General features: G+C 54.6%; 1 protein-coding gene, 1 non-coding gene and 1 pseudogene across 26 annotated transcripts in view; 1 reads left to right on the top strand and 2 right to left on the bottom strand.

Moving 5' to 3' along the window:
* The first annotated feature begins 2,632 nt into the window (after nucleotides 1-2,632).
* On the top strand, nucleotides 2,633-4,182 carry LOC144582833 (granulocyte colony-stimulating factor-like; annotated as a pseudogene).
* A 2,143-nt stretch (nucleotides 4,183-6,325) lies between these two features.
* LOC100398369 (mediator of RNA polymerase II transcription subunit 24) overlaps nucleotides 6,326-18,667 on the bottom strand; it is a 39,455-nt gene continuing 27,113 nt past the window's right edge. For 14 of the 25 annotated variants that reach the window (XM_078372750.1, XM_078372754.1, XM_078372749.1 and 11 more), the window contains 14 exons: nucleotides 17,551-17,662; nucleotides 16,626-16,768; nucleotides 15,731-15,768; nucleotides 15,201-15,283; nucleotides 14,673-14,851; nucleotides 14,461-14,560; nucleotides 13,678-13,853; nucleotides 10,418-10,682; nucleotides 9,949-10,130; nucleotides 9,751-9,841; nucleotides 9,370-9,469; nucleotides 7,410-7,490; nucleotides 6,988-7,136; nucleotides 6,326-6,851 (listed from right to left, as the gene is read on the bottom strand). In XM_078372750.1, coding sequence (XP_078228876.1) covers nucleotides 6,735-6,851; nucleotides 6,988-7,136; nucleotides 7,410-7,490; nucleotides 9,370-9,469; nucleotides 9,751-9,841; nucleotides 9,949-10,130; nucleotides 10,418-10,682; nucleotides 13,678-13,853; nucleotides 14,461-14,560; nucleotides 14,673-14,851; nucleotides 15,201-15,283; nucleotides 15,731-15,768; nucleotides 16,626-16,768; nucleotides 17,551-17,662 — 1,816 coding nt within the window. In that variant the 3' untranslated portion in view covers nucleotides 6,326-6,734. Of the gene's footprint in view, nucleotides 6,852-6,987; nucleotides 7,137-7,409; nucleotides 7,491-8,743; nucleotides 8,830-9,369; nucleotides 9,470-9,750; nucleotides 9,842-9,948; nucleotides 10,131-10,417; nucleotides 10,683-13,677; nucleotides 13,854-14,460; nucleotides 14,561-14,672; nucleotides 14,852-15,200; nucleotides 15,284-15,730; nucleotides 15,769-16,625; nucleotides 16,769-17,550; nucleotides 17,663-18,667 lie in introns of those variants that run through there. The other 11 variants (XM_078372758.1, XM_078372751.1, XM_078372757.1 and 8 more) reach the window with 2 other exon arrangements.
* Nucleotides 15,349-15,452, bottom strand: LOC118154425 (small nucleolar RNA SNORD124). The gene has a single exon (XR_004744277.1). It is a non-coding gene; the product is annotated as a small nucleolar RNA SNORD124 (small nucleolar RNA).

Below are 18,667 nucleotides of genomic sequence, written 5' to 3'. Positions count from 1 at the left end.
GTACATACTCAGGACTGCGTACTCCTGCTCTGAGGCGTATCTGAAAAGTAGAGTTGCTCCGTCACCAGACATACACATTTCCACATTAACGAGACAATACCAAGTTGCCATCCAAGGAGATTTTTTACAATCTACACTCCCCCCAACAACAAATGAGCGTTAGTCCAGATCCTTTACAAAGAGGCTGTAAGGCCAGTACCAGGTGAAACGGGAAGTGGGAGGGGAAGCTGCCAGCCAGTTCTGACCATGAAGAAATACCTGGGAGAGCCTTCTGGAAGCTGGAAGGGTGACTACCGGGGGTCCTTGGAGCCTGACCCCATGTCAGATCACGGTGGCTTCTGAGCCTCCAGTCCGGCTCAGCCTCATGTGTCATGGCCGGTGGTAACAAGCCCTGGCACTCTGTTTGGCTTTTATTTTCCCCCACGTGGGGCTGAAGTCTGGATTGAGCTATTCTTCAAGACGTACAGTTTTCTTGACAGGAAAGTAGTGTCACGGAAACAGCAGGGGCTTGGGAAGATGATCTAACTGCAAATCCCGCCAGGCTCAGTCACCGGCTAGTTCTGTGACCTTAAACAAGTCCTTTCACTTCTCTGAGGCCTTCCCTCAGCTACCACACACCAGTTGCTTGACGGGATGAAGTGACAAAAGTGGCTCATGCCTGTAATCCCAGCACTTTGGGAAGCCAAGGCGGGCGGATGGCTTGAGCCCAGGAGTTCTAGTCCAGTCTGGGCAATATGGTGAAACCCCCTCTCTGCAAAAAAATACAAAAATTAATCGGGCATGATGGCCCGTGCCTGTGGTCCCAGCTACTCAGGAGGCCCACGTGGAAAAATCACTTGAGCCCAGAAGGTGGAGACTGCAGTGAGCCGTGATTGTACCACTGCACTCCAGGCTGGGGGACAGAGTGAGACTCTGTTTCTCCCCCCACCCTCCCGCAAAAAAACTGACAAAATTGTAATAAAGACATGTAAGAGATATGCAGTAGTTGCCAGGCAACATGTTTAAGCATGTAGATTTCCTGCCCTCCATGGTCCTGTTTTAAAAACGCACCCTCAGCCAGGCGTGGTGGCTCATGCCTGTAATCCCAGCACTTTGGGAGGCCAAGGTGGGCGGGTCAAGAGCTCAAGACCATCCTGGCCAACATGGTGAAACCCCATATCTACTAAAAATACAAAAATTAACTGGGTGTGGTGGCATGTGACCGTAGTCCCAGCTACTCGGGAGGCAGAGGCAGGAGAATCACTTGAACCTGGGAGGTGGAGGTTGCGGTGAGCTGAGATCGTGCCACCACACTTCAGCCTGGCTACATAGCAAGACTTGTCTCAAAAAAGAAAAGCAGCCTCCACTCCCAGGGAGCTGGGCACAGAGCTGGGCCCCATCAGTGCGAAGTGCTGAGCCACGGAGCTGAGGTGGAGCTGCCAGACGGGTCCAGACAGCAATGTGTAGGCAGGTGACGCCCCTGCCAGCAGTGACCACCAGGGGGCCCCCAAGTGCCAGAGATGGCCCCGCACAGCATGGCCATTCCTCATCCAGAGATGTCTGTTTCTTGGCACGTGGGGTAAATTAAAACAGGTGACAATCTCGGGTGTGGTCAGTCAGACTGCCCCAGGCAGGCCCGGTGGTATGTAGGAAATGTTCAGGCCTGAGCCAGAGGCTCAGGCTGCAATTCTGTCGCTTACCATGACCTTGGGCAAGGCACTTCCTTCCCTGGCCCAGTTCACAGGGTTGGAACAGACTCCAAGGACCCTTCCAGCACTAACGCTACATGCTTCCAGGATGCGAAGATGGGGGCGGTTCCACTCTCTCACCCCAGCCCATGTCCACTTCAAGATGAATGGCCAGGGAAGCCACGTGTCACAGTGCGCCATTTCCAAAGCCTCTGAGGGCCTTGCTGTCGGGGTCGTGCACGTGGAGGTGGAAGGTCAGGTGAGCCAATCATCTCGAAGAGTCTTGCTTCATTTGGGACAGACATCCTGTTTCCTCTGGTCTCTACCAGGATTCCAGGGGCTTGGCTGAATGAGTCATGGGCGGGGGGATTCTGGGAAGTTCCCAGCTCATCAGCTCGGGACAGGGCAGCCTGAAACTTTCGATGGTACATACCCAACCGAGTGTAGGGTTGACACAGGAGCCAAGACCCTATGTCTGTATCTTAGGTAGGGGCACTCAGGAGGTCACCCAGACAGGCAGCCTCCCGGGAGTTTGAGGGTAGGAATGGGGCCAACCAGCTTTTTCCTTTCACTCTTAGAATTTGGGGGCCTGGGGGGCAGGTAGCTTGAGAATCCCAAAGGAGGCTGCCCCCGAAAGTCTGCTGGAGCAGGGAGGGAGACCCTTCCCCACAGGTCTGCTGTGGCCTCCAGGTATCTGTCAGTGGCTCAGCCTTTGTTCAGCTGTTCTGTTCAAACACCCTGGGGCTATCAGGCTGGGGCGGGGTAGTGGGAGGAAGGGATTTTGAGGGGGGCAAGATGACGTCAAAGAAGGATCAGAGATTCCACAATTTCACAAAACTTTCACAAACAGCTTTTTGTTCCAACCCCCCTGCATTGTCTTGGACACCAAATTTGCATAAATCCTGGGAAGTTATTACTAAGCCTTAGTCTTGGCCCCAGGTAATTTCCTCCCGGGCCTCCATGGGGTTATGTATAACGGCCCCCCTGGTGCTGGGCCCCAAAACAACCCAATGCCTGCAGCCCAGTCCCACCCAGACCCATGGCTGGACCTGCCACCCAGAGCCCCATGAAACTGGTGGGTGAGTGTCTTGACCCAGGATGGGACAGCTGTCTGCCCTGGCATGGGAGGGAGGCTGGCATGGCAGAGGGGCTGGGGATCCCCGTTCTGGGAATGGGGATTAAAGGCACCGGTGTCCCCAAGAGGGGACAGCATGTCTCCTGAGCCCACTCTGTCCCCAGCCCTGCAGCTGCTGCTATGGCACAGTGCATTCTGGACAATGCAGGAAGCCGCCCCTCTGGGCCCTGCCAGCTCCCTGCCCCAGAGCTTCCTGCTCAAGGGCTTAGAGCAAGTGAAGAAGGTCCAGGGCGATGGCACGGAGCTGCAGGAGAAGCTGGTGAGTGAGGCTTGCGGGAGGGCTGTGAAGGGAACCCTGGTGGGGAGAGCTAAGGGAGATGGAACTATGGGGCCAACATCCTCTGGAAGGGACTTGGGGGAATATTAGGAAAGATGGAGCTGGGGAAGGCTGGGAAGGGACTTGGGGAGGAGGTGCTTGGTGCGAACAGTGCTAGGGAGGGCTGGCTGGGATGGGAGCATGGGTATCACAGTCAGGAGAAGGGACCAGGACCCCTATGAGATCACAGGGTGAAGGTACAGGGCAGAGAGGGACCAAATGGCCTGGCAGAACGTGGAGGGAGGGGAAAGACCAGAGAAAGGGAGGACCCGGGAAGGAGGAGTGGCGACCTGGCCAGAAGTCTCACTCAGCATCCTTCCATCCCCAGTGTGCCACCTACAAGATGTGCCACCCCAAGGAGATGGTGCTGTTCAGGCACTCTCTGGGCATCCTCCAGGTTTCCCTGAGCAGCTGCCCCAGCCAGGCCCTACAGCTGGTGAGTGTCAGGAAGGGACAAGCCTAATGGCGGGGGCAAGGAGAGGAGGGACACTCCTGGCTCCCCAGGTATCCAGGCTCCAAGCTGGGGGCATGACTGGAGTGTCTCCAGCAGCACCCCCTAACTCTCTGCTCTGTCCCCCAGACAGGCTGCTTGAGGCAGCTCCATAGTGGCCTCTTTCTCGACCAGGGCCTCCTGCAGACCCTGGAAGGGATCTCCCCCTAGTTGGCCCCCGCCTTGGACATGCTGTGCCTGGACATCGCTGACTTTGCCACCACCATCTGGCAGCAGGTGAGCCTTGTTGGGCAGGGTCCCCAAGGTCATGTTGGCATTCCAGGCACTGCAGCTGGGCCTGTGTATGGGCCCTGCCCGTGCTGTCAGCCCCCAGCGTTTTCTCATTTGAAATAACACCCACCCAGCAGGGCCCAGCCACTGATTGCAGCTTTCCCCCCACAGATGGAAGAGCTGGGAACGGCCCCTGCCCTGCAGCCTACCCGAGGCGCCACACCAGCCTTGCCCTCTGCCTTCCAGCGCCGGGTGGGAGGCCTCTTGGTGGCCTCCCATCTGCAGAGCTTCCTGGAGCTGGTGCACCGAGTTCTATGCCACCTTGCCCAGCCCTGAGCCAAGCCCTTCCCATCCCATGTATTTATTGTTATTTAATATTTATGCCTATTTAAGCCTCATATTTAAAGACAGGGAAGAGCAGAATGGAGCCCCAGGCCTCTGTGCCCTTCCCTCCATTTCTGAGTTTCATTCTCCTGCCTGTAGCAGTGAGAAAAAGCTCCTGTCCTCCCATCCCCTGGGCTGGGAGGTGGATAGGTAAATACCAAGTATTTATTACTGTGACTGCTCCCCAGCCCCGGCTCTGCAGTGGGTGCTGGGACAAGCCACAGTGGGCCCTGGTCCCCAGGGTCCGCACCTGGGGCCCTTGAGAGTATCAGGTCTCCCATGTGGGAGACAAGAAATCCCTGTTTAATATTTAAACACAGTGTTCCCCATCTGGGTCCTTGCACCCCTCACTCTGGCCTCAACCGACTACACAGCGTGCCCTGCATCCCCTTGGGCGTGAGGTCCCTGGACAAGCAGAGGCAGCCAGAGCTGGGAGGCATAGCCCTGGGGTCCCTTGTTTTTATTAATCTGCTGGGGAATCTTGTTTTTTTTAAGACTTTTGGGTCACGTTTGACTTCCCACATGAGAGCCCAGACATCACTGACGTGTGATGCCCATTTTTCTGGTGCCCTCGGGACAACTGCCCTGCCCTCACCAGGGTCGGGACTGAGACTTTTTCAGGCTGGCAGGTGCCTGGACATTTGCCTTGCTGGACAGGGACTGGGAATGTGGGAGGGAACAGACAGGAGGAATCGTGTCGGCGTGTGTGTGAAAGGAAGTTTGAACGACTGTCACCCTCCACCTGTTCACCCCCCACTCACCGGCGTCCTTTCCACTGTCACATTGTAACCGAGCTTCAGGATAATAAAGTGTTTGTCTCCAGTCATGTCCTTCCTTCTTCTTCTTGAGTCCAACTGGGACCTGGCCAGAGGCTGGGGAGGTGGCCAAATGGTGGAAGACACCGGAGGGAGCCACGGAGGAGACACAGGGAGGAGGAAGGTTCCTGAGCTCATCTGACACTCATATATAGACATATGGAATACACATGTATGTATATATGTTAGCACTGTGCAGACGCTGGGCTAAGTGCTGGAGACACAGCAGGGAACGAGGCAGATGTGGCATCTGCACTTGAGCGGCCACAGCCTTGCAGGGAAGACAGGCACCGGGACCATGGGAACAGAGAGAGCCTGGGGTCAGGGTGGGCTTAATAGGCTGGACACAGACGAGATGGAGCCAGGGGGCGCTGAGCCTCCACACCAGCCTTGTCATTTACCATCTTCCATAAACTTGAGCCCATCCATCAAGTTGCCCACAAAGAGGAAGCCAAGTTCAAGTTGGCCACTGGGATCAGAGCTTCTCTCCTTGTCAGGCTCACTCTCTGCACTCACCCCAGCTGGCCACTTCCTGCTTGCGGCAGCCCCATGGGCTGAAGAGGGCTGAGCTCACAGCCCAGGAGAGTGGGGAGCTGTGGTGAATGGGGGTCCTGCGGCCACACCACAGGTGTGAGGCCTTCCTGCAGCCAAAGACTCCTGTGGGGTGCTCCTGCCAGCCCCCTGCACCTTTCCACCATCTGCCCAAGCCAATTCTTAGCTCCTCGGTCCCTCCCATCTCCCCTGCCCTGCCAGTGGCTCCTGGAAAGCAGGGTCAGAAGCACCCACTGCCAGCTCGGAGTCCTCCATCTAGGGGCTCAGAGATGTGTGAAGTAGGCAAGGAAAGGTTACAGGAAGGTCCAGCCCCCTCATCCCCCGCCTCCCACTAGCTCCCCAGTCCTTTTCTGGAGGCCACAGATCATATCCCAGGCTAGTCAGTGTGGGCGGTGTTGGGCCAGGTTCAGGAGACAGAAGAGCAGGCCACCCTGCCCCAGCACTGTGAGGTCCTGGGCCAAAGCCTCTCCCTTTTCAGGGTACAGCTAGCTGGCTTTGGGGGAGGGCTCAGCAGGCAAGCCAACTTGGCTCTCAGAAAGGGAAGCTGTTCTTCCCCCAGCCCTTCCCCAGCTGAGCAAGCACACATAGGACCCTGAGCCCTGCGCCTCAGCACCTCTTCCTCCTCCTCCTCCTCCTCCTCACCACAGGAGTGAACTGCTCCCTGGCCACAGCAGGGAGTCCAGGGAGAGGACGCTGTGCCCTGTCCCGGATGGCACTGACACGAACAGCACTCAGTCACAAAGGGATCCACGAGCTTTATTTACAAATAAACGAAGGTAGACTTCCCTCACGTATTACAAAAAAAAAAATACATGTACATATATACACACTCTGCATCTAGAAAGTTCCTCAGAGATAAGACTGCTCCTGGACTGGGGTGGGCGAACACGGGGGTGACCGTGGGGCCGAGGGGCCAGGCTGCTCACGCTCCTCAGGTACTGGCAGACTCGGAGGAAATTTCGAAAGAAGAAACAGGGAGACATCCTGGAGGTCAGGAGTCAGGAGCAGGAACGGGATGCTACGGGGGCTCTTGCACCATGTAGGGCAGATGTGAGCCACGATGCCTCATCTCTCCTCACTGTTCCCCTTGAAGGCGCCTGGGCTGGGCCCATCCCCAGCCCCCACTGTGGCCACACCAAGGCCCTCAAAGTGCAGCAATGGCTTTAGCAGCCACCTGGCGGCCCAGGGGCAGGCTGAGGTCTGTGATGGCCAGAATCACCTTGGGGCTGGACATGGCTGACACCTTCACCAGTTCCGACACCTGCCAGACAGACAGACGCTGCTTGCAGGACGGCTGGTGGCAGGTGTGCTGTCCCAGGAAGAAAGAGGCCCCTCCCTGCACCAAGGGCTGCCTGAGGCTCCAGCACCCGCGGGAGAGCAGCGAGGGCGGTACTCACAGTGGTGAAGGGCAAGAACTGCAGGACACTGCCCCGGCCACCCTGCTCCAGGCAGTCCACACACTCCTCCATGAACCACTGCACGAACTGGGTGTGAGGGCCAGCGGTTCGAGACCCCAGGATGGAGGAGATGAGCAGGAACAGGTTGGCTGTGGAGAGTGGGGGGAGAGTGACAGAAGGGAGTTCCATGAGAGAGGGTGAGGTCAGGCTCTGGGAGAAGGTGGGACTGAAAAGGGAAAAGAAGGACGTGCTGAGGATGCCCCCAAAACAAGGGGTCAGAGAGAAAATATAAAAGGCAACTGGGGAGGGGAGAAGGGGGAACTAGACAGGAGCCTGGGGGCCAGGACAGCCAGCAACGAGGGGCATGAGGGGAAGGGAGGGGCACCGGGAGGCCCCAGGTTCAGCAGCAGGGTGGGACTCACCCAGGACTCGGTTCAGAGGGTCCCTCATGTTGACCGTGTGGAGCTGAGAGGCTGACAGGGAGCTGCTCATGGACCGGTCTGCTGTGGGACGGAGCAGATGGAGCGCTGGGAAACAGCCTGCCAAGTGCAAAAGCAGTGCTCCCCAGGGACGCCCCCACCCAACTTTCACCCAGCGGATGTAACTGGTATATGGAGAGCCCAGAGAAGACCCTGAGATCAAGAGCACAGAGGGAGGCTGGGCACCATGGCTTACTCCAGTCATCCCAGCATTCTCGGAGACTGAGGCAGGAGGATCGCTTGAGCCCAGGAGTTTGAGACCAGCCTTGGCAACTAGCGAGACCCCATCTCTACAAATAGTGTAAAAATTAGCTGGGCATGGTGCCAAAGCCCATAGTCCCAGCTCTTCGGGAGGCTGAGGCAGACTGCTTGAGCCTAGGAGAACAAGGCTGTAGTGAGCCGAGATGACGCCACTGTACTCAGCCTGAGCTACACAGCAAGCCCCTATCTCAAAAAAACAGGCGGGGCACGGTGGCTCATGCCTGTAATCCCAGCACTTTGGGAGGCTAAGGCAGGTGGATCACCTGAAGTCAGGAGTTTGAGACCAGCCTGACCCATATGGTGAAACCCCATCTCTACTAAAAATTCAAAAATTAGCCGGGCTAGATGGCAGGCACCTGCAGTCCCAGCTACTCAGGAGGCTGAGGCAGGAGAACTGCTTAAGCCCAGGAGGCGGAGGTTGCAGTGAGCCGAGATCACGCCACTGCACTCCAGCCTGGACAACAGAGAGAGACTCCAACTCAAAAATAAAAATAAAAACGGCACAGAGGAGCCTCGGATACAGAGAGATCCCAACGGAGATGAGAGAGAAAAACTAACATGCAGTGAGCACACAGGGCCAGGGGCCGGTCTTGGCATTTCCTCCTCACAACACGCCATTTATAAACAAGAAACCCAGTCGGGGGCTGGCTCAGTCACTAGCTAAAGGTCACAGGGCTTGTAGGTTGCAGACCTAGCATCTTTCTCCTGTTTGTTTGTTTTGTTTGTTTTTGAGATGGAGTTTTGCTCTTGTTACCCAGGCTGGAGTGCAATGGCGCGATCTCGGCTTACCGCAACCTCCACCTCCTGGGTTCAGGCAATTCTCCTGCCTCAGCCTCCTGAGCAGCTGGGATTACAGGCACACACCACCATGCCCAGCTAATTTTTTTGTATTTGTAGTAGAGACGGGGTTTCACCATGTTGACCAGGATGGTCTTGATCTCTTGACCTGGTGATCCACCTGCCTCGGCCTCCCAAAGTGCTGGGATTACAGGCTCGAGCCACCGCGCCCGGCCGACCTGGCATCTTTCTTCTGATCAAGTGTGTAATTGGTCCCATAGTCCCTAAAAGCCTTCAGAAAAACATCCAGGCTCAGGAGAAATCTCTGAAAACAGGAAAATTTAAATGCCATAGAAGGAGCCCTTAACAGGAAGCCTGGCAGGGAGGAGAGGACAGTGAGAAGGATAACCTCCAGGGAAGTACGGGGGCCGTGCTCTTTAGGCGGGAAGGTGGGGAGTAGCCCTTAGCCCCAGCCTGGGCCTCTCCAGGCATGTTTGGGGAAAGGAAGGAAGGTCAGAGCTGGTGAGTCAATGGTACAGGCTGTGCCTGAGCCAGTGAACTCACTTGGGTAGCTTGTCATCCCCTCAACCCTGGGATAAGGAAGGGGGCAGGGGGCTGGGGTGGAACTATGGGCCAGGCCAGACCTGAGCAGAGGAGCTTCAACTTTCAGGGAGTGAGAACAGCAACGTCTTCTCCAGGGGCAGGACACAGAGCACCCCCATGGGGGATAGATCACCACAAGTCCCTGCCATACCCTCTCTGACCAGCTGCAAAGATGCCTCCAGCTGGGGCAGCGGCAGAGCGGCAGCATCAGGGAGTGAGCACCCAGGAAAGGGAGCAGCATGCCGCCAGCCCACACACTCACTGGGGCTCGAAAGGACGTTGGCGTCATCCTCATTGGAGCTCAGCAGTCGCATCAACTTCGAAGGCTGCACGTCGTCCAGGGGGAAGAGGCTGATGTAATCCTAGAGGGTGTGAGAGTCACTGTTATATACTCCTAAACCCCTCAGTTTCCAGCTGTCAAGGAAAAGAGCTGGAGCTCCAATTTGCGTGAGGTCAGCACGGCCAGCAGGGTCTCAGCCCCTCTCTCCTCACGCCCTCCCACAATCCTACAGGCCCCTCGTACCCACAGGCAGTCTGGGGCCATACGAGCCACCCGAAGATCCCTGACCAATCACACCACATCTGCTTCCCTCAGGAAGTGCTGAATTCTCAGGAAATGAACAAGTGAACGGAGGGGCCCTACCTCAATGTCTTCACGGTGTCTCTTCTTCTGGCGGGTGGACGCCTGTCCCTTGTGGGAGGAGTAGGAACTGAGGGCACACCACACGGCCAGCCTGGCAAAGGGTTCCAGAAAAAGGGGGACAGTCAGAGAAGCCACAGGGGCTTTCTGTGTCTGACTGGGCTCCCCCAGGGTGGTACCAAGCTCTGAAGAGACTCCTACTTGGCAAGAGCGGTGCCTGGGGGGTCCATGAGGCTGTGCCACTTGGAGGAGTCAGTGAGCAGGCCAGGCAGGATGTGGCCCAGTAGGACCAGGGTCACTTGCTGCATGTCCAGGCAGAAGATGGAGTAGAGCAGCTCTACTGCCCGCAGCGTGTGCTCCTTCCGCGTCTCCTTCAGCAGCTCCTGGTGCATGGGAACGGGGACAGTTTAGGAGCCGGGGGCCCCAGATCTGCCACTCCAGCATGGCTGTCCAGGAAGGCCCACAGAGGGGTCCCAAGTGCTGCTGCACCCCTCAGGCCGAATCCCAGCCTCTGGCCAGAGCTCCCCAAGGAGGCAACCCCAAGGCAAGGCATCCCCAGGGAGCCATCAGGCTCACGGCAGCCTCTCAGGGAAGCCTGGCTGACCAGGCCAGGTGTAGGGAACCAGGGCACAGGACCCACATCGGCCCACAGCCACTCCAGCCCAAGTACCTTAATCAGGTTGTTGCCGAACCAGTAGACACCGCCCATGTGCAGCAGGGTGTCGAAGATGTGGATGGAGCGGCTGTCCACCCAGCCCTTCTCCAGCACCTTGGCAAAGATGTCCGTCAACACCTCCTTGATGGGCCGCTTGGGGGGCAGTAGGTTCCAGTAGGGCATCGTGTCCACCCCGGTGGAGGGAAACTTGATCTGCGTGGCTGTCTGCTGCAGCACATCCGCGCACATGCGCTCCAGGATGGAGTTCATGATCACTACCCTGGGGGGCCGAGAGGACCTGAGGCTCAGGTGCCACTGTGGGGCGGGGAGGGGAGGGGAGGTGAGGAAATACCCACGCCAGACTTTCCCCTGGACTTGGGTGATGGAAATCTCCCTCAGGAATTAACCCAGTTCTGTGCTGGGGAGGGGACACCCCCAGGTGACCTGGCCCCAACCCTGCTCCTGGCAGGTCTCTCACCTGCAGCACACAAAGCCTATAAACAGGGACTGGGCAGGGGCTTTCCTCCCCCTGGCCACTCCAGCCAGATATTACATTTTTCTTCCCTTACTCTCCAACTTCCCCCATTCCCCAGGCCCGAGCCCTGCCAACTTGCTGCATAAATAAACACAATCACTTCCCCCTGGGCCACTTGGGGGTCCTGGCCCAGCCCTGGCCTCCTCCCAAAGAAAACAGTTCCTTCCAGGAGAGGGCCAAGGGCTGCCCCACAGGATTCCTCCCAGCCCCTGGTAGCTGCGCAGACAAAAGTGTATATCCAGGAATTTTCACAAGGAAAGAGGCTTCGGATGTGAATACAGACCTGGCCGAGTGCTGACTGTTCCTGGAATGCGGGGTGGCTCTGGGAAAGCTGCTATGACTTTTAGAGCCACTTTTCTCACCTGCACAATAGAGTCACAGACTTCCCTCTATCCCTTACCCAGATGGGACTTAGGAAGCTTAGAATGGATTACATCAGAGCAAAAGCTCCCTATTTGGTAGGGGCGGGAGAGGGGGGACGGAAATGAGAGAAGAAAGTAAAAAGAAGGAAGCAAGAGGAAGATGAGAGGTCCTTTTCCAGACCCTCCCAAACCTCATTCAGCTCAATGCTTTCCCTTCTCTCTATTAAGACATCTTCAGGCTGGGCGTGGTGGCTCACACCTGTAATCCCAGCACCTTGGAACGCTGAGGTGGGAGGATCGTCTGAGGTCAGGAGTTCGAGACCAGCCTGGCCAACATGGCGAAACCCCATCTCTACTAAAAATACAAAAATTCGCCGGGCGTGGTGGCACACGACTGTAATCCCAGCTACTCGGGAGGCTAAGGCAGGAGAATTGCTTGAACCCAGGAGGCAGAGGTTGTGGTGAGCCGAGATCACACCACTGCACTCCTGCCTGGGCAACAGAACAAGACTCCGTCTCTAACTAAATAAATAAATGAATAAATGACATTCTCAACAGCTCCCTTGCGAGGTAACACCCAAATCATATTGGCTGGTGAACACCCATTATCTCAGCAGCACTACTCACCATAGCCCAAAGGTGGAAAAAACTCGAGTGTCACAGAGAAGGGATCATCTAGATGCGGTATAGCCACACAACAGAGGTTTCTTTCTTTTTGTTTTTGTTTTGTTTTTTGAGACAGCGTCTCACTCTGTCACCCAGGCTGGCGTACAGTGGCGCGATCTCGGCTCACAGCAACCTCTGCCTCCCAAGTTCAAGCAATTCTCCTGTCTTAGCGTCCCAAGTAGCTGGTGGGATTAGAGGTGCCTGCCACCATGCCCAGCTAATTTCTGTATTTTTAGTAGAGATGAGGTTTCACCATGTTGGCCAGGCTGGCCTTGAACTCCTGACCTCAAGGATCCACCCACCTCGGCCTTCCAAAGTGCTGGGATTACAGGCGTGAGCCACCGCACCCAGCCCACAACAGAGTATTATTCAGCCTTAAAGAGGAAGGAAATTCTGTCACATGCTACTACATGGATGAACTTTGAGGAAATCATGGTGAGTGAAGTCAGTTGGTCACGAAAAGTTAAGTACTGTATGATTCCAGTTAAATGAGGCATCTAAAAAGTAGTCAAATTCAGCAGGTCTTGGTGAGTCATGCCTGCAACCCCAGCACTTTGGGAGTCCACAGTGAGAGGATCACTTGAGGCCAGCAGTTCAAGACCTAGCAAGATAGTAAGAACATGTTTCTACAAAAAATAGAAAAAATTACCCAGGTGTGGGCCTGCAGTCCCAGCTACTCGGGAGGCTGAGGTGGGAGGATCACTTGAGCCCAGAGGTTTGAGGTTGCAGTGAACTCACTCTGGTCTGGGTCCCCCCACCCCCCAAAAAAAAAAAAAAATTATAGGCAGGGCTCGGTGGCTCAAGCCTGTAATCCCAGTACTTTGGGAGGCCGAGGCCAGTGGATCATGAGGTCAAGAGATCGAGACCATCCTGGTCAACATGGTGAAACCCTGTCTCTACTAAAAATACAAAAAATTAGCTGGGCATGGTGGCGCGTGCCTGTAATCCCAGCGACTCAGGAGGCTGAGGCAGGAGAATTGCCTGAACCCAGGAGGTGGAGGTTGCGGTGAGCTGAGATCGCGTCATTGCACTCCAGCCCCCCAAAAAAAAAAAAAAAAAAAAATATATATATATATATATATATATATATATATATATATATATAAAGTAGTCAAATTCCTAGATGCAGAAACTAAAATGGTAGTTACCAGGAGCTGGAGGGAGGAAAAAATGGGAAGTTGCTCAGTGGATACAAAGTTTCAGAGACGTAAGAAGAAAGTTCTGGAGGAGACTTGTCACACAACAGTGTGAATATACTGAACACTACCGAACAGGACACTTAAACATGCTTAAGATGGCAAATCTTATGTGCTTTTTATAATTAAAAACTGAAGAGCCAGGGCAGGAAACTGTCCTAAAAGATAACTGGGGGTGGGGGATGGCCTGTAAAATCTCCAGACACTTTTCTAGTTCCTAGACAGTTACACAGCTTTGTTCTTTGGAGAGCTAGTTGTCTAGAACTTGAGAATCTGAGGGCAGGATCATAGCTGTTTGGGATCTGCATTTCTGACACACAGCAGGTGCTGGCGTACAGACGTTTCTGCCACAGAGACACACTATGTGTTGACCGAGTCAGGTGAGTGGATGCATGAACAGGAAAGTGAGTGACCGAGCAGCGTGTTTGCGAAGGTCAGAAGAGAGGGGTGCTTGTTATTGGATGGATTTCTCACAACACACCTGCTGGGCCTGAGAAGGGAGGGCGGGTTACTGACCTTTCATTGTAGAACTGCAAGGTGTTCTCACTAAACAGTGGTCCTGCCAGCTGACGAATCATCTGCAGAGACTTCTCACGCTCATCTAGCCCCAGCATCCGGACATGGGCCACAAGCCAAGCCACCGCACACACCGCCAGACTGCACACCTTCCCTTTGATGTTATCAGTGATTTTCTAGGGGAGAGGAAAGGTGATGGGCACCATCTATCTCCCATTCCTGGGCCATCACCTTCTCAGCCTCTGTGGGCATCTAAGTGCAGTCCCCAGCGACATTCCACACCTCTCTCCACGAGTCTAATTTTTCCTAGAGCTACCTGGGCCAGAGGGAATGGCTAAGACTAGATTATACAAAAGATCAATATCAAAACATGAGCTCCTTGGGCCAAGTGTGGTAACTCACACCCGTAATCCTAGCACTTTGGGAGGCTGAGATGGGCAGATCACAAGGTCAGGAATTCGAGACCAGCCTGACCAACATGGTGAAATCCTATTTCTACTAAAAATACAAAAATGAGCCAGTTGTAGTGACACACGCTTGTAGTCCCAGCTACTCAGGAGGCTGAGGTGGGAGAATCACTTGAACCCAGAAGGCAGAGGTTCAGTGAGCCGAGATCACTCCAGTGCCCTCCACCCTGGCAACAAAACAAGACTCTATCTCAAAACAAACAAACAAACAAAACACATGAGCTCCTGGATTAAAGGTCTTTTCACTGTCATGAAATATAACAAGCCATCACTGGCTGGCTCACGGGAGCAAAGGCTGCTGGGAAGGCGGGGCTACCTGGATGGACTCGAAGGCCAGGACCCCGTTCTCCCAGGCATTGAGGATTTCCAAGATGGCGGCTGAGATGCTGAGACAGGCCTCGTGCCACTTCATCTGCCTGTGGGTGTGCGTGGGAGAAGTCACCACAGGGAAGCAGGGGACAGGCTCAGGGAGAGAGTCTTGGCCGTGCCCCCACCGCCACCCTTGGAGTGGGCGCCCGGGCCACTGACACCAGCTTCATCTCCGAGGAGTTGTTGAGCAGGGCCACCAGGGACTCCACTTTGGTGGAGTCGGGGCGGAAGCAGGGGTGGTCAGGGTTCAGGATCTTGCCCTCCTCAGGCATGCAGGTCTGCATCCAGGTCTCGAAGAAGGGTACCTCAGCTCCTGAGCGCGACTCAGACAGAATCACCTGGGAAAGGGGAAGAGGGGGCACCAGCCGAGTGGAGGGTGCGGCGCCTGCCAGCGCTAGACCTGGGGCTGCACTGTTTCCTGTCACGTTGCTGCTCCAGCCCAGCCTGAAGACTGGGGACAAACCGGTCCAACGGAGGCAGATGGGGGCTATGCTGCCACCTAGTGGTCAGTGTAGCATGGGGCTGAAGGGGGCCTCTGCAGACTCCAGCCCGGGTGGGCACTTGGTTTCTGAGGCCCACAATACTGACTGGCTGAGAGGCTGTGGCGGGGCGGGTGGTGAGGTGGGGAGAATTCCGAGTTACCTCCTTCCCCTGAGCCCCCGTCCCGGCCACTCCCCTCTTCCTCACCTCTGAACCATAGGTCTGGGCCACGTGGCACAGCATGAGGAAGGAGATGTCAAATAGCAGGGCCCGGACAGAGGCCGGTTTGGCTGTGGAAGGACAGGACAGCTGAGCTACCAGGGAGAGCCCATGTCTGGGTGGATGGGGATCAGGATTTGTCTCTAGGAAGGTCAGGGACCACGTGGCTCCTTCAAAGCTCTGAGGCTCAGAATCCTTTTCTTGAGTCTCAGTTGGAACATCATCCCTTCCTTGAGACCAAAGGCCCCCAGCACCCTCTTCCAGCATACCCAACCAAGTCATAAGGGGTGGGGGAAACGAGACACAGGGATGGTCTGGGAAGAATCCTTCTCCAGCATTACCCACTTCCGAGCTCTGTGGAAGCTTCCATCAGTCATGGCTCTGAGGAGGCAGCACAGCCTCCCCGCGTTGAGCCCAGGTGCCCTCCTCCCTCCCGCACACCCTCCTCCCTCCCACACTCTCCCTCCACACCCCTCCTCAGATCCCACTGGGCCTGCGGATGCACAGGGCTGACTTACTGCTTTCTTCGCTGCCATAGGTTGTGAATTCATTCAAACTGAAAGGAATGGAGACAGGTTGCGTTGACCAGAGCATGAGCTGAGCAGTAGCTGGGCGCTGGGGGCTACACATGCTCAGAGAGTGGTCGCTAGAGTCTGAGTTACAGGTTAAACTTAAAAGGAGACATGCTGCTACAGGAAAAGTATTACTATTTGTTTGTTTGTTTGTTTGTTTTGTTTTGTTTTTTGAGACAGAGTTTCGCTCTTGTTACCCAGGCTGGAGTGCAATGGCGCGATCTCGGCTCACCGCAAACTCCACCTCCTTGTTCAGGCAATTCTCCTGCCTCAGCCTCCTGAGTAGCTGGGATTACAGGCACGTGCCACCATGCCCAGCTAATATTTTGTATCTTTAGTAGAGATGGGGTTTCACCATTTTGACCAGGAGGGTCTTGATCTCTTGACCTCGTGATCCACCCGCTTTGGCCTCCCAAAGTGCTGGGATTACAGGCGTGAGCCATTGTGAGAAGATTTCCATGGCCTAGAGAACGGCTCACTGAATGGTACCATGTTCTGTATGTCAGATTCTAGGGCAACCAGAAAAGGCAACAGAATTTGAGAGCTGCTTATTAATAACTGGGCATACTTGGAATGCCTCCACGTCCAGTGTTCAACGCCTCAACCTTTACCCTCATCTCTTTACCAAACACATCCACTCCATCCTCAGCTGAAGAGAAAAGAACACTTAGGTTGTGAGAACAGGCCCTTTCTACAAGATCTCCAGCCAGGGTGCTCTGCCTAGGCCCGTGGGTCTCTGGACGAGACCCAGACCCAGGCACCTGACTCCTACTCTGCTACCTCCTGCCAACACGCATGGCCTCCCCGCATGCCCTGGGGTCAGGAGCTTGGCCTTCCTCACTTGATGAATTTCCGGGCGAAGGATTTCAGCTTTCCAGTGGCAGCAGCAGCAGCCAGTAGCAAGTCCAGACTCTTCCCGGATAGCATGTGGCCCAGGACGCCCAGCAGTCCCTCCGGGGACTTAGAGTGGTCTGCATCCATTGTCTGGAGACAGGACAGGAAATCAAGTCCTGAAGAACACTGAAGACCTCCCACCCAAGATACAGCCTAGCCACATCTTCTCTCTTCCACAACCTAGAATGTAATCTACAGCTTTCTGATTTCAATCTGGAAAATTGTTCCTAAAACTTATCCTTGCTCTCCGATCCATCCCTGTCATCTACACTGGCATGAAGGTGGTAAGGTTGGGGTGGGCAAGGTCACAGCTGGGAACTTCTCTGTCATTTCCTTTTTTTTTTTTGAGATGGAGTCTCGCTTTATTGCCCAGGCTGGAGTGCAGCAGTTGTGCAATCTCAGCTCACCATAATCTCCACCTCCCAGGTTCAGTGATTCTCCTGCCTCAGCCTGCCAAGTAGCTGGAATTACAGGTATGCACCATCACACTAGGTGAATTTTGTGTTTTTAGTGGAGATGGAGTTTCACCACATTGGCCAGGCTGGTCTCAGACTCCTGACCTCAAGTGATCTTCTACCTCAGCCTCCCAAAATGTTGGAATTACAGGTGTGAGCCACCACGCCCCAGGCCTCTGTTGTTTCCCTGAGACAGCCTAAGAGAAAGTGCTTACTGCAGCGCCTGATGTACAAATGAAGCTCCCATGGGTTACCATTCAGTGGTAGCTGCCCTTGCCTCCCCTTTCACTACCTCCAAAGCAACTATGTGTAAAAACCAAAGGCAACAGAGGTCTGAGGCCTCTGTTTATTTATCTGCAAGCAGATAGAGCACTGGGAAGAGGAAAGACCGTGGTGACCAGGGAAGGGCATACTCACCTTGAGGATGTTTGTGACAGTGGGTTCTGCCCGGAGGATCAGCTGGATGTTGGGCTGGATGTTGGCATTCTCTCCCGATTTCTGCTGGGGTGCGTGCTCCCGGTCTGCTTTTCTGTGGATATCACCAGTTGTACAAGGAAGAGAAGAGGAATGGAGAGAAATTCTTGACACATTCCCTTGTTCAAGCCCAGAAGCAAATGCACAGAGGAGGTGGGACACACATAAGAACCTCTAAGGTTGGGGTGAAGTTTATGGAAGCATAGTCAATATCGCAATCACTGATTTATCATTAGTATTTTTTTTTTGAGACAGTCTCACTCTGTCACTCAGGCTGGAGTACAGTGGAACAATCTCAGCTCACTGCAGCCTCTGACTCCCAGGTTCAAGCGATTCTCAGGCTGCAGCCTTAGCCTCTCGAGTAGCTGGGCGCTCACAACGCCTCGCCATTTTTTGTATTTTTAGTAGAGATGGGGTTTCACCATGTTGGCCAGTCTGGTCTCAAACTCCTAACCTCAGGAGATCTGCCCACCTTGGCCTCCCAAAGTGCTGGGATTACAGGCATAAGCCACTGCACCTGGCAATTTATCATTAGTCTTTTTCTTTTTTTTGAGACGGAGTCTCGCTCTACTGCCCAGGCTGGAATGCAGTGGTAAGACCTCAGTTCACTGCAACCTCTGCCTCCTGGGTTCAAGTGATTCTCCTACCTCAACTTCCTGAGTAGCTGAGATTACAGGCCGCATCACCAAACCTTGCTAATTTTTCTATTTTTGGTAGAGACGGGGTTTCACCTGATCTTGTGATCCACCTGCCTCAGCCTCCCAAAGTGCTGGGATTAAGGCATGAGCCACCCCACCCAGCCTATGATTCATCTTAAATGCTCTGAAAGCAGATTTAAGATTAAAAGAAGATTCAGAATTTTTTTTTTTTTTTTTTTTTTTTGAGACAAGGTCTCACTCTGTTGCCGAGGCTGGAGTGCAATGGTGCAATCTCAGCTCACTGCAATCTCCACCTCCTGGGTTTAAGCAATGCTCATGCCTCAGCCTCCCAAGTAGCTGGGATTACAGGTGCATACCACATGCCCAGCTGATTTTTGTATTTTTAGTAGAGATGGGGTTTT

Source organism: Callithrix jacchus, chromosome 5 (assembly GCF_049354715.1).
Source record: "Callithrix jacchus isolate 240 chromosome 5, calJac240_pri, whole genome shotgun sequence".
NCBI lineage: Eukaryota > Metazoa > Chordata > Mammalia > Primates > Cebidae > Callithrix > Callithrix jacchus.
The sequence above is the reverse complement of the archived record's forward strand: the minus strand, read 5'-3'. Positions and strand labels throughout refer to the sequence as shown.